Source organism: Nannobrachium achirus (assembly GCF_963921795.1).
Source record: "Nannobrachium achirus genome assembly, chromosome: 18".
NCBI lineage: Eukaryota > Metazoa > Chordata > Actinopteri > Myctophiformes > Myctophidae > Nannobrachium > Nannobrachium achirus.
The window spans coordinates 26836236-26850259 of NC_137825.1; the positions used below are offsets into that span (position 1 = coordinate 26836236).

Consider the following 14024-nt stretch of genomic DNA (forward strand, 5'->3'; position numbering starts at 1 on the left):
ATGCAAGCACACGTGTGTTTGTTTGCATGCTTGGTTGGCTTATACATACCAGTGGTGTAAAGTAACTAAGTACATTTACTTAAGTAATGTACCTGAATCCATTTTTTTGTAGTATTTGTACTTGAGTATTTCCAATTTCCAATACTTTTACTTCTACTCCACTACGTCTTTTATTTGAATAGACAGATATACATTATAATTATATAATAATTATAAAACATTTACATAAACCCTATTTTATTCCTTGGCTATTTGAAAATAAGCAATCTACAAGCTTGTGACACGTTGTGAACTTGTAGATCTGCCTATTTTCACAACTACTTTTACTTTTGGTACAAGTACATTTTGATGCCAACGCTATATGTTGGTACATAGTACTGTGTGTGTGTGTGTGTGTGTGTGTGTGTGTGTGTGTGTGTGTGTGTGTGTGTGTGTGTGTGTGTGTGTGTGTGTGTGTGTGTGTGTGTGTGTGTGTGTGTGTGTGTGTGTGTGTGTTTCAGAGTTACTGCAGGGGGTCCTCCAAATCTTCCAATACTTTTTATATTAACAACTTGCACCCTAGCCTATAGCCGATATACAAGCTGAGCTTATAGATCGGCTATTTTCGACAAAGAGGTTTGGTGTAGAGGGGAAAAAGAGCGGACTAAGTACAGAGTGAAAGAGCAAGTTTATTAGGTCTGAAAACACAAATTGACATGAATCCAAAATACACTGACGATTGTGCAGTGAAACGATATATGGAATCTATGAAAAGGTTGTGGGGGTCCCTGCTTCATCTCTCTCTCTCAACTAAGGGGTCCTTGGCCTGAAAACGTTGAAGACCCCTGACCTACACTGTCCAACGCTCTGTGATAGGACCAGGCTGTTTTACTGCTGGTCCCCATGTATTCACTGACCCTACTGAAAGGGACCTGGTGTCCCTATTTTGAGTGTGTTATTATATGCAAACACTTAGCAGATCTACAAGCTGTCTCTCCTCTTGCTCATGAGTTATATTTGCCACACAACACCTGCATACAACAAAGTATTATAAATAGGGCTTAAGTGGTAAAGCTCTACAACCCCTTTTTAAATAATACGTCAATGGCCTCCTCCAAGGCCCGTACCAGGCCAGCAGCCCATCGCTTTTTGTAAGTGGCATAACTGTCATAACTTCCAAACGCCTACTTGGAAGTTTATCTCGCATATTCCCTACAATTTGTGCACCTCAGTCAACCAGTGACATCAAAATGACTTGTAAAGGCTCATACTTACTTAGCGGATAGAAAATGCACAGATCACACGCTTGGAACTTCACAATTAATACACAGCCATAGCTGTGTGTGTGTGTGTGTGTGTGTGTGTGTGTGTGTGTGTGTGTGTGTGTGTGTGTGTGTGTGTGTGTGTGTGTGTGTGTGTGTGTGTGTGTGTGTGTGTGTGTGTGTGTGTGTGTGTGTGTGTGTGTGTGTGTGTGTGTGTGTGTGTGTGTGCGCGCGCATGTGACCATGGCTGGTCGGGGTTTGGTTGGGGTGGGTTTAGAGTCTTTCACAGAGCTTGTGGTGTGATTGAAACCAGGGTCTGTTCTTGGCAGGTCACATGTTTGGATACTAAAGGAGAGTCTTATACCTCCTGTACACACACACACACACACACACACACACACACACACACACACACACACGACCCTCTACCCTGCTCTGTCTCTGTGTCCCCTCACTAACCCCAGGTTCAGCTCCTCCAGATAGCGCCAGCCACTCTTAGCTCGGCCAATCACAGCTCCCGTTCACTATCAGCCCGGCCAATCGCGGCCTTGGTCACTGTGAAGTAGCTTGTTTCAGTCTCTCACCAGTGCGGCGTAACACCTCCGCGCTGAGTGTTGCACTAGGTGAAAGTGACAGGCAGGCCGTGTGTGAATACCACTGTTCAGTCTGTTCACGGGCCTGAAAGTCCAGTAACGCGCGCCGTATCCAGGCGGTGGTGGGGGCGGGTGGGGAGGTGTGCAGTGCACGCCGGTACACGTACAAAAGCCACCCACAAACATGAGCCTTGTACAAACACACTTTGGCGAGGCCGAGACACACAAACATTCACCCCCTTTTCCTTTTTCATGTGTCAAACAACATTTAAAGCATGGCCTGTTTCAGCACTCTCTCTTTCTGCTTTGCTGCGGGGAGTGGATAACATCTTATTTACCTCTGTCTCTCTCTCTCTCCCTCTCCCTGTAGTAAACCATGGTAAGTTCCCCAAGCAAGAGGACTCGTATGCCTTCGAGGAGGACAGCAGCAGCGACAGCCTGTCTCCCGAGCAGCATAACAGTGATGAGTCACAGGGATCAGCCTGCCCTTCGTCCGAGGCCGTTGGCAGCGCGCCCTCCTCTTCCTCCTCGCCTGCCCTCACCAGCCCAAGACAGGTGAGAGAGAGAACTGCTGTCTCTCCAGTGGTGGGAAAAGTACGCACATGTTTTGCTGAAGTAAAAGTATCAATACTGCAATGTAGAAAGAAATACTCTGTTACAAGTATAGGTACGGAATTCAAATTTTACTTGATTAAAAGTACAAAGGTATTGGCATCGAAATGTACTTAAAGTAACAAAAGTCAAAAGTACTCATTATGCAGAATGTCCCATTTCAAGTTTTAAAATGTATAAACATCTTGAAAATAGCAGATCTACAAGCTCACAATGCGTTGCATCGTGACGCATTGTGAGCTTGTAGATCGGCCAACTTCAAATGTATAAAAATCTTGAAAATAGCAGATCTACAAGCTCACAATGCGTTGCATCGCGACGCATTGTGAGCTTGTAGATCGGCCAACTTCAAATGGCCAAAGGGTATATAGGGTTGAAGTGGTTAATGTATGTTTTCTAATAATAATCAATCTACAAAGTAACTAGTAACTCAAGTTGTCAAATGAATGTTGTGGAGTCAAAGTACAATATTTGGATCCAAGATGTAGTGGAGTATTGGAAATTGGAAATACTCCAGTAAATACAAAGTATAAAATAGTGTTCAAGTGGTTAAAATGTGTGTGATAGCTGGGGACCCCCTGCCCTGGAACCCCCTGTTTATCTGTCTGTGTACTATAGGTTGTTGTCTCCCTCTACACCAAATCTTTTTGGAAATCTCTGAAAATAGCCACAACACGCTTCACGAGCTCGTATCTATCTGTTATTTTTGACTCATGTTTGTCTATTATGACACGCCCAGAATAGGGACGCTAGGGTTGAAGTGGTTCTTCCAATGTCTTCCTTCCTCTGTCGCTGAGAGGAAGAATCTCACCTCAGACAGTGACTCATATTAATAGCCTACTGATGTCTACTAAGGAAGGCAGTGTTTCTCAAACTTTCAAATTTCAAGGTCTCCCCATAACTCTTGACAGTGTACAAATGGAACCAAATGAACCCGTCCATTTGTACACTGTCAAAGTTACAGACTTGTATGGGTCAAGTCCCTGAAATCCACTTTGTGTAGGAGACATTACATTTCTTTGCAGTTCATTTCATTTGACATACAATATATATAATTATGTTCCGGTGGTTTCCTACTCGTGGACAAAAGGTCTCTCATCCCCCTCCCCATACCCCCACATTTGCCCAGACTTATATATATGGAGAGAGAAAACACCGTGACCTGCATGTACCGTATAAACACCATCATACCTCTTCTGGGTCAAAATTATACAATGGAAAAAAAAAACGAAAACAAAGAGAACCTAAAACAGATGAAAAAGGATACATGGAGAAAACAAAGCATACAACATATCCTACTTGAGTAATGATTTTACCAACTGTGAACCAACTTACTATGGCATGCAGTCCATAAAGGCTTTGGTTATACTGCCCTCGTATGGCTGCATGAAGACCTGCACTATCTTCCCCTGTTCTGTGGTATCTGGCGACCCATTGAGCTGAGAGTATACCTGGTCCATTTGTGCCATGTTCCTGCCTAACGCCCTACGTGTCACCCTGAGTAATGCTCTTGGCCCTGTCAAACAACACCAGTCTCCGCATTCCAGACTGTTTACGATCCACCGATGACATCATCCCCACGGTCCCCTTGATTGAAACACCCCCACCAGAACGTTGTTGTTTTCTAACTCATTATCCTCACCTGTGACATGTCCCCGTTTACTGGACAAAGTCTGGTTATCCAACAGTCAGTTGGAAATGTTTGTCTGGACATTTCAGCACACAATTATAACGTCAGTGGACCTCGTTTTTAACGGAGAAAGAAAAGGCAGTTTTGTTTGCTTTCCAATCCACACTTTGTATTAGCATTGTGCCAGTGCATTTGCCAGACATGAGGGGCACGATAAACCCCATGGCAATGTCAAAATATATGATTGATTGGGCATGCTTGTCAGAATTCCTCTGCGAATGCTGTCCGCGCAAGTGAAATTGATTCCCTCCGAAATGCTACTTAGAAGGTGCACAGCATTTTAAAACGTGTGCGCATAAACATGTCATGTTTTATAAGGTCTGGTCTGGAGTTTTAATACATTTGCCGAACATTTCATTTTCCCGCATGACCTCCATTCCCCCAGAGGTTCAGACGCTCTTATGTAGCCGCGTTGGAATTCATGTTCCTTCAACCAATCACAATAATCCGGCGTGACACTCCAACTGCAGGCAGTCCAGTGAGATTCGACATCGATGACAAACACAATAACCAAAGCAATTCATCAAGCATTTCAAAGCTTTCGCTGGGTCCAAATCTTCTTCAGAAGTCTATATGTTTGGATAGTGTTTCTTTCTTCCTTTAGCTTTTTAGTTATTACTTACTATTGCATCAGGGAATAGTAGAACGGTGGGTGAATATGAGAAGGTGAAGAGAAGGGCTAAGTGGGTCTGTCCATCAACTCTTAAAAGGAAGTAGAACCATGTGTAGCATTGTTGATATTCCAGATAATACACCGTAAAATACTCAGTGTTCATTTATCTCTTGCTCGGAGTGAACACTTTTACAGTGTAGGCCAGGGGTCTTCAACGTTTTCAGGCTAAGGACCCCTTAGTTGAGAAAGAGATGAAGCAGGGACCCCCACAACCTGTTCATAGATTCCATATAGTGTCATCGTTTGACAGCACAATCATCAGTGTATTTCGGATTCATGTCAATTTGTATTTTCAGATATTTAACCACTTGAACCGTCAATACTTAACAAACTTGACCTTTCACTCTGTTCTTAGTCTGCTCTTTTTCCTCTCTACACCAAAGCTCTTTGCCAAAAATAGCCGATCTACAAGCTTGCGAGCTGCTATTTTTGGCTAAAGTTCTCAGAATATGGATGCTAGGGTTCAATTGGTTAATAAAAAAAAAGGAGAAAAAAAGTTTCTATCATTCAAAGATTTGGAGGACCCCCTGTAGAAACTCTGAGGACCCCCTGTTGAAGAACCCTGATTTAGCGGATCTTGCAAGGTCATGTATCTCTTCTTCTTTAGTCTCTCAAGCCAGACATGTATTCCACAATCTCTGAATGCTACTGTCTGTAACTCCTTCACACAAAAGTTGCGATGGGAAGCGCTCATCGGTTTGTCACTTATGTTCCACAGGAATATTTTTGAAAATATCCCTAAAAATCTATTTGAGAATTTCCATTTATGCTGTATAGCAAGCTCCATAGGCATAGGCTTTCACTAATTTGTTTTCCAGTTTCCAGAGTTATTTTACAAGACTGCAAAGGCGAAACCGAAGTTGGGGGTTGGGAGGTGTACATCCTCTTTTTTTTCTACGCAACTTCAGCAGTTCTGATGTTGACTGTTAGGAAAATTAAAAGATTGTGAGCAAACGTTGTGTCCTGAGAGACTCATTCTGCTGCTAATTGTTTGAACAGGGAGGTCCGTCCAGAGACCCACCTGATCAAAGCCAGGATGAGGGGATGCCGGGTGCCAACGGTTGCCAGACGACTCCACCAATACCCGTTCCTGCCATTGTCAAGGTCAGACCTACTTCAAAGACTTCCCTTAATACACGCACGTCATCTAAGAACGTCTTCACAGGCCTGCCGGTTTTATTACAGTAGCTTTCCATTCGGCGCAAAATGTTCACCGCACACAATTGACCCCTGACCCCGCCCCGTTCTCCTTCACAGTCCAAGACGTCGGACAAGAACCGACACAAGAAGCCCAAAGATGTGAAGCCCAAGGTAGGTGGTGGAAAGTAACTAATTTACTTAAGTACTGTACCTAAGTACTCTTTTGAGTTATTTCCAATTTCCAATACTTTTACTTCTACTCCACTACATCTCGGATCGAAATATTGTACTTTTACTCTTTGCAGATATTCATGGGTTGCATTTGTAGTCTAAACGGCCATGTTGAGGACCAACAACGGTGTTTCAATTTGTTTGATTGGCATGGATCTAATGTTCTATGTCAATCAGAACACCTGTGTTGGTCCTCAACATGGCTGGTGTAGGACTACAAATGCAAATTACAATATAAAAAAAAACATACATTTAGCCCACTTTAGCACTATTTTATACCTAGGCTACTTGAAAATAGCCGATCTACAAGCTCAAGCGTTGTGAGCTTGTAGATCTGCTATTTTCAAACATTTTGTACCTTACTTTTGGTACCTTTAAGTACATTTTGATTTGATTTTGAACACTTTCATACTTTTACTCAAGTACATTTTGAATTCCGGACTTTTACTTGTAAGGCTGCACCCAGACCAAAGTATGGTCGCCAGCGGATCAAAAAAACGCAGAGAGTGCATTCTGTCCCAAAGCCAGTGCCGCGCCTGTCAGTCACTTCCAGAACCATCCCCATTCCGCCTTCGACTCACCCGATTAGACAGAGGGTGAAAACCGAAGAATGTATCTGCTCCAGCATAAACGCAAGGTTGGCGCGGCGTGGCGCGCAGATATCCTCTACTGGCATGAAACCGCTCCATTATTCCCATTGAAATGCATTGGCGGAATGGGGATTCCACACTCATAGGTACTCTGGTGTGCAGTCTAACAGAGTGTTTCCACATTGCAGTATCGATACTTTCACATACTTATGTGAGTTTACTTTTCCCCACCGCTGCCCCAGGTAAAGAAGCTGAAGTACCACCAGTACATTCCCCCGGACCAGAAGGCGGAGAAGTCCCCTCCGCCCATGGACTCGGCCTACGCCCGCCTCCTGCAGCAGCAGCAGCTCTTCCTGCAGCTGCAGATCCTCAGCCAGCAGAAGCACCACCACGCTCACGCACAGTCACACACACACTCCCAGCAGCAGCAGCATCAGCAGCACGCACAGGCCCAGGCCCAGCAGCAGCGGCAGCCCAGTTTCAGCTACCAGCCACTGCACCCGCCACCCGCCCACAGTCAGAAGTGAGTTCCACCCGCCATGGAAACAGTGAATGGATCAGACCTGTTGGCACCAGGGGGGCCAATGGGAAAACAAAAGGAAAATTATAAAACATATAAAACATTTTACATTTTAATAAAATTTTTGAGCACTAACTCATGAGTGTCAAAAATGTGCATAACTGTTCAGAAATGTTCAAAATCGTTCAGTAATAGCAAAAATAGCAGATATACCTTGAAGGCCTGACCTAAGTTCTCTGAAAAACGTATTGTTCAAAAATGACAAAAACTGTTGTTACATACTGCACATGTACTGTACTACACAAAGTGCCCGGCCTGCACAAAATGTTGTTCATAAATGTGTCCGCCATCTTTGCTTCTGGGGGGTCCCTGGAACAAAATATTTTGAGAATGGGGGTCCGTGGTCAAATATACAAAATTCTAGGGGTACTTGACATTAAAAACTTTGAGCACCACAGATAAAGAAACACAAGTTTTTCAGAAAACCATTAGGATTTAGAAGACATTTCTAGTTATTTTTCAGGTCTTAACCACTTGCAATGAACGTTACAACCTGCTGCATTGTGACAAATCCCCATGAACCCTCTCCCTCTGCAGAGCAGCCAGTGATCAGCTGACAGGCTGCAGCCCCAGCGGCCACAACGGCTCCGCCAGCGCCGTCCACAGCAGCTCCTCGTCTCCGTCCAAGACCACGTATCCCAATCACACTACCACCATCTCACCTGTCAAACCTGGCCCTCTGCCAGCCAACCTGGACGACCTGAAGGTACAATACTTCTATTCTTTTATGTGGATTGATAAGGGATATAAACAAAGTCTGGGTTAGGGTCTGAAAATTGCCAAAATTATTATTTTATCATTATTTTACGCTTTTTGTGGTAATTTTTTAATGAAACACATATATGAAGCTTAATCTTTTTTATAAAATATTTTCGAAATTAAATATTTTTATTTTAGTGTCCGTTTTTCAAGGAAAAGTTGACTATAACTCCTTTAAATAAAGAGTACCTTTTTCACCACTGCTCGTCCATGTAATTAAAGATCTCTGTCTCTCTCTCTCTGTGTGTCTTGTCCAAGGTATCAGAGCTCAGGCAGCAGCTGCGTATCCGCGGCATGCCCGTCTCCGGGACGAAGACGGCTCTCATCGAGAGACTCCGGCCGTTCAAGGACTCCAACGCGGGCTCCTCACCGTCGGGCTCCAGTGACATCACCACCATGACCTTCCCCATCACCCCCACGGGCTCCCTGTCCTCCTACCAGTCGCCGCCCTCCTCCGCCGGCGCTCTGTCCCAGGTCAGTGTTGAGTCCTTCCACTAAAAGCGGGGTCTTCAACGTTTTCAGGCCAAGGACCCCTTAGTTAAGAGAGAGATGAAGCAGGGACCCCCAAACCTTTTCATAGATTCCATGTAGTTTAATTGTTTGACAACACGATCATCAGTGTATTTTGGATTCATGTAAATTAATGTTTTCAGATATTTAACCACTTGAACCGTAAATACTTAATAAACTTGGCCTTTCACTCTTTACTTTTTACACTCTACACCAAACCACTTTGCCGAAAATAGACGATCTACAAGCTCGCAACGCCTCGCAGCGCGAGGCGTAAGCTTGTAGATCTGCTATTTGTAAATCTGCTATAAGCGCGACACGCTTTGATCTCGCCGCTCGTTCTATTCCAGTGGCGTAGTTCCGAGCAGTGGTATATATATATATATATATATTGAAATTATTTATTTAGGAATAACCTCAAGGAGCTCCGCTATTTACAATACACTTTTTTCACATTTAGACAAGAAGTGTACAGACAATTCGATCAACATCAGGTGTAAAGTAACTAAGTACATTTACTTACTTTATAACTAATGTACTTAAGTACAATATTGAGGTGTTTGTACTTTACTTAAGTATTTCTACTTTACTGCATCTTTACTGCATCTTTACTACATCTCGGATCCAAATATTGTATTTTTACTCCACTACATTTATTTGAAAACTTTAGTTACTAGTTACTTTGCAGATATACATTCTAATATTAAAAAACATACATAAACCATAACATACATAAACCACAACGCGTCACATCGCGACACGTTGTGAGATAACTATAAAACCAAAACTTAAACATTTCAAAAGACAATGACTAAAAACAAAATCAAAAAGATCTTCTGTCCAAACCAACCACTGGTTCCCATGCATGCAGGGAGGCTACTACCCGTACCCCAGCACCTCCTCCACGCCGCCCATCTCCCCGGCCTCCTCCGACCTGTCGCTGAGCGGCTCGCTCCCGGACAGCTTCAGCGACGTGCCCATGCCCTCCCCGCCGCAGTTCGCCGCGCTCCAGCCGCAGCCCTCCCCAGACCAGGAGGACGGAGGCCCTCCTCGCGGAGGAGGAGGGGAGGGCGGAGGAGGAGGAGGCGCGGGGAACGGAGCGGAGGCGGAGAAGGACAAGATGCTGGTGGAGAAGCAGAAGGTGATCGAGGAGCTGACGTGGAAGCTGCACCAGGAGCAGAGACAGGTGGGCCGAGCGCTCAACCACGTTGCCTTTTGATTAAAAGCACGGGTTTCTCCGCTAACCCTACCGTGAATTGTTGCGAATGCGCACACACCCCCAAAGTGCCATTTAAAAACACAAGTTTCTCTACTAACCTACCAACCGGGAAATGTCACGAAAGTGTAATTTAACGCCGTTACACACAACGGCCTGTCACGATTCCAAAATGTAAGTTGACAATTGTCGTACACATAATAACAATTAGCGATTCAATTGTGTTTTTGGCATGGAGCACAGGAGCATACATTTTATTTCTGTTTGTCTTTGTAATCAATGTATTTATATATATAATTATACAAAATAACATTTACAAAATAGCGCACGTTGTAAGCTAGTAGATCTGCTATTTCTGCTTTCGCTTTAACATTTGAAAATGTTTCAACACGGACACGGTTACGAAGATTCGGCAAAAATGATCATCTCAAATAATTGCGACTATAGACGATTATGTGATAATTGTGACAGCCCTAACAGTTACACTGCCATTACTTTCACACAACAAGCGCGACATTTCCATGCTATGACGCAATGCACCCAATCGAGTGGCTCCGTGTCTTCTTGCCAGGTGGAAGAACTGAAGATGCAGCTCCACAAGAGGAAGCGCTGCTACGGCGCGACACAGGACGGCGGCCCCCCGACATCTCAGCCCCCCCACCACCCCTCCATGCACCACCACCACCACCACCCGCAGGCGCCCCCGCCGGCCATGATGGGCCAGCAACACTTCTTCGGCGGCGTGACCATCAAGCAGGAGCCCATGGCCCTCGGCTCCAGCAGCTGCCCTCTCTCCTCTCCCAAACAGCTGAAGAGCCCCCCCGGGAGCTGCATGGACGACATGGGGGGACACTGCGGCATGGGGGGCCCCGGGGCTGGGCCCCGCTGCATGGACACAATGGCGCCCCCTTCTGTCAGCCCCACCGCCACTGCCACGATGTCTGCCTTCCTCAGCCCCCAGTGCTCCCCTCAGGACTCCCCCAGCGGGGAGCCCTCCTCCTCCGGGAGCCCCCAGCCCCCCTCCTCCTCCCCCAACAACCCCTACCTGCTGTCTCCGCTAGGCAGGGAGGGCTGCAGTCACCCTCTGCCCCAGGGCAACGCCAGGGGCCGCAACATGCAGGTGCGGAAATGATAACCGTCGTTGTCGGGGTGGAAACCTTGTATGTCCGAAACCGTTCGTCTTGTATTTATCATTTAAAAGATGGTTTAAAGTAGTGAAAATAGACGATCTACAAGCACACAGCGCCTCGAGGTGCGAGGCGTTGTGTGCTTGTACATCTGCTATTTTTGGGCGACAGGCTTGTATGATGAAGCAGGGCTTTACTTTATGAAAATACGTACACATTTGAAACTTGGAGATACGAGGTTTCTGCCCGACAGTGACCATGCAGTTTGCTATAATGTTAGGATCCTCAGAAGTACAGCTGAACAAAGAAAATGTTATTGTGATTAAATATTATAGAATATACAATCACGTTCTTCTTGTCACTATTTGTCCTGAGCTCGAATGTGTATTTTTCTTGCAAATAAATACATTAATGTCAGGATTTTCAGAGACTGAGTACAATGGAACATTTCACAAACTCTAGAATGACATTTTGGACCCTCCCTTCTCTTATAAATAATACTTACAGCCTCTGTGAGTTCATATTTCTATTGTAGTTTTGTATTAATTAATTAATTCATTATAGTTCTTCTGATATTATAACTATTATTACCATGTAATTGTGCTCCGTGTGGCTTCAATTCACTCTTTCGCATGGTGTACATACAGTGTATAACAATGCACCACAACTTGCTGTCTGTCCCTGACTCCAGATCCAGCAGAAGAGTGGAGTCCAGCCCGTAAATTGTTCTTACCCTTCTGACCAAAGAGGGCTCCAGGGAGCCTATCCCAACTCATCTGAATGTGGTCTCAACCCCAGAGCTGCAGCCAAGGCCAATCCTTCTAATATGCAAAAGGTAAGAAGTTCACAAAAGAGCTATGTAGTAGTTTGGTGTTGATACTTTGCTGGATCACCTCCTCACGTTCCCTTAACCATTTTTCTCTTTCTATTAATGTGTTGCCTTTCTCTGACCCTGTACACTAGTCATCCTCCATAGCGGTTCATTGTTACTGTACCTCCATCATACCTCTGTTCTTTGAACAGTTCGCCTGCTTTATCACATTGTTTCATGTTTACAAAAAAACTCTGTTGTTCACAACGCCAACCATTACTTTTCCATATATATAAGAAGTTAGGGATAATTCTAAAGGCTTATTTTATCACTAGGACTTTATTCGTGTTTCATTCTGCGTTTGTAATCTACAGTACTCTCTCATTCTATCTGGAAAGCTCCCCTTCTCCAATTGGTAGGCTGATTTAACTTTTAACCTATTTTTCATGTACTAGATGTCAATATTGCCCTCTCATCGGCAAGGTGGCCAAAAGTGCCAGGTCTCTGCCTTCAGTAGCTCAGAATCAGCTGCATCTGACTTAAGACAGCCCCCATGCTATGAGGATGCAGTCAAGCAGGTAAATTCCAATCCATGCAGAAAATGCATTCGATGATGGCTGGCCAAATTATGATTATTCATTTTTTAACTGACTGGCGTTGCTTTAATTTCAGTTCACCCCTGTTTCTTTCCTGTCATTTTCTGTGCATCGCCCGTTACGCACCACTTTGTTCATTGCACTTCACTTTTCACCCTTCATTAAGTTTAAGTTGGTTTCTTGATGGCTTGACGCTTTGTTTGTGAATTTCATGTTGAAGAGAATCAGCCTGAAACGTGTTGATCATTTGTATTATGATGAAGGCTGTGTGCTAACAGACGTTTTAACTGTTCTATTCCAGCAACTGACCAGAAGTCAGCAGATGGATGAACTTTTGGACGTGCTTATAGAGAGTGGAGGTGAGTTGAGGCCTACAACACTCCATCTCATTTGAGTTTAGTCGCTCTGTTAAGATAAGCGTAGTGTTGATTTAATGAAAGGTGTGGCTGGCATTACACAAGATAGTGTAAAAATCGCCTTTTGACATCCATGTTAAATCCCACTCTGTGCTGTGACCCTCAATCCCCCTCCCTTTCTGTTCAAGAGATGCCAGCTAACGCCAGAGAAGAGAGGGAGAGGTCTTCTATAACCAAAGTTGTACCCCACATTACTGTGTCCCCAGGGAGTGCCGGCCTCGTCGTCCCAAAGTTCCACAGACACTACGTCCACCTGTCCCCCTCCCAGCTCCCCTACGACCACCCGTCCAATCACATGGCCGACAGCCACCTGGAGACCCTGCTGGGCAGTCCCATTGGCCGGGGGGGCGAGGCGGCCCTCCTCAAAATGGCCGCCGAGGACGGAGGGCAGGAGGACGAGCGGAACGGAGGGGGAGAAGGTTACGCCAGTCCACATAACCACCACCACCACCATCACCAACACCACCACCACCATCCTCAACATCCCCACCAGGACAAGCTCCTGGCCCACAGAGACCTGATGGACGCTCCGAACCCCCTGTCCCCCATCAACAGCAAGGTGTCCCCCGTTGCCGATCAACAGGGGATGACCGGCATGACCTTTGGCGAGTCGTCGTGGGAGACAATGGAGTGGCTGGACCTGACGCCGCCTAGCTCCGCCACGGCCTTCCATGTTGCTCCGCCAAACGGGCCCAGTATCTTCAACACAGAGTTCCTGGATGACATTAACTTGAACTCTGCCATGGACCTTCATCTGGAGCACTGGTGAAAGCGGTGCGACCGGCTAGTGTTGACCAGACACAAGCTAGTGGCAGCTAGGAATCATCTAGCAGCCAGTTAGCCGTCAAACAGTAACACTATGTGACACCGACTAGAGAACTAGCCATGGACCACTGGTTCACAAGAGATCAGCTGCAATACAGACCATCTACTAAACAGTGCCAATGAATGATACCAATAATACGTCTTATCACAGAGTTAGTCTAAGTGCCAATGTTTGTTCCTGCACTGCAATGGTTTGACGTGTCATCACACACAGCCGACCATTTGTAAACTCAAGATCCAAAGATTGCTGTTTAAGTCAGGAATTGAATTACAGAATTGTATTTTGCCAAAGACTTTATTTTTCCCACTACAAAATGGAAAAATGTTGCTGTCATATCCAGCGTTCAATGACAAGGTGCTTTTTGTCATGATCTTTGTCCTTAAGGACAATGATGCGCACAACTGCCAAATCAG

At 45.2% G+C, this 14024-nt stretch overlaps 1 protein-coding gene across 1 annotated transcript in view; it reads left to right on the forward strand.

The window, feature by feature from the left end:
• myocd (myocardin) overlaps positions 1-13554 on the forward strand; it is a gene marked incomplete at both ends in the record, with an annotated part of 32730 nt that extends 19176 nt beyond the window's left edge. The window contains 12 exons of the mRNA XM_080747738.1: positions 2205-2389; positions 5809-5913; positions 6067-6120; positions 7013-7293; positions 7888-8056; positions 8368-8583; positions 9491-9805; positions 10407-10955; positions 11654-11797; positions 12229-12351; positions 12671-12728; positions 12914-13554. Coding sequence (XP_080603864.1) covers positions 2205-2389; positions 5809-5913; positions 6067-6120; positions 7013-7293; positions 7888-8056; positions 8368-8583; positions 9491-9805; positions 10407-10955; positions 11654-11797; positions 12229-12351; positions 12671-12728; positions 12914-13554 — 2840 coding nt within the window. The remainder of the gene's footprint in view (positions 1-2204; positions 2390-5808; positions 5914-6066; positions 6121-7012; positions 7294-7887; positions 8057-8367; positions 8584-9490; positions 9806-10406; positions 10956-11653; positions 11798-12228; positions 12352-12670; positions 12729-12913) is intronic.
• Between the last annotated feature and the right edge of the window lie 470 nt (positions 13555-14024).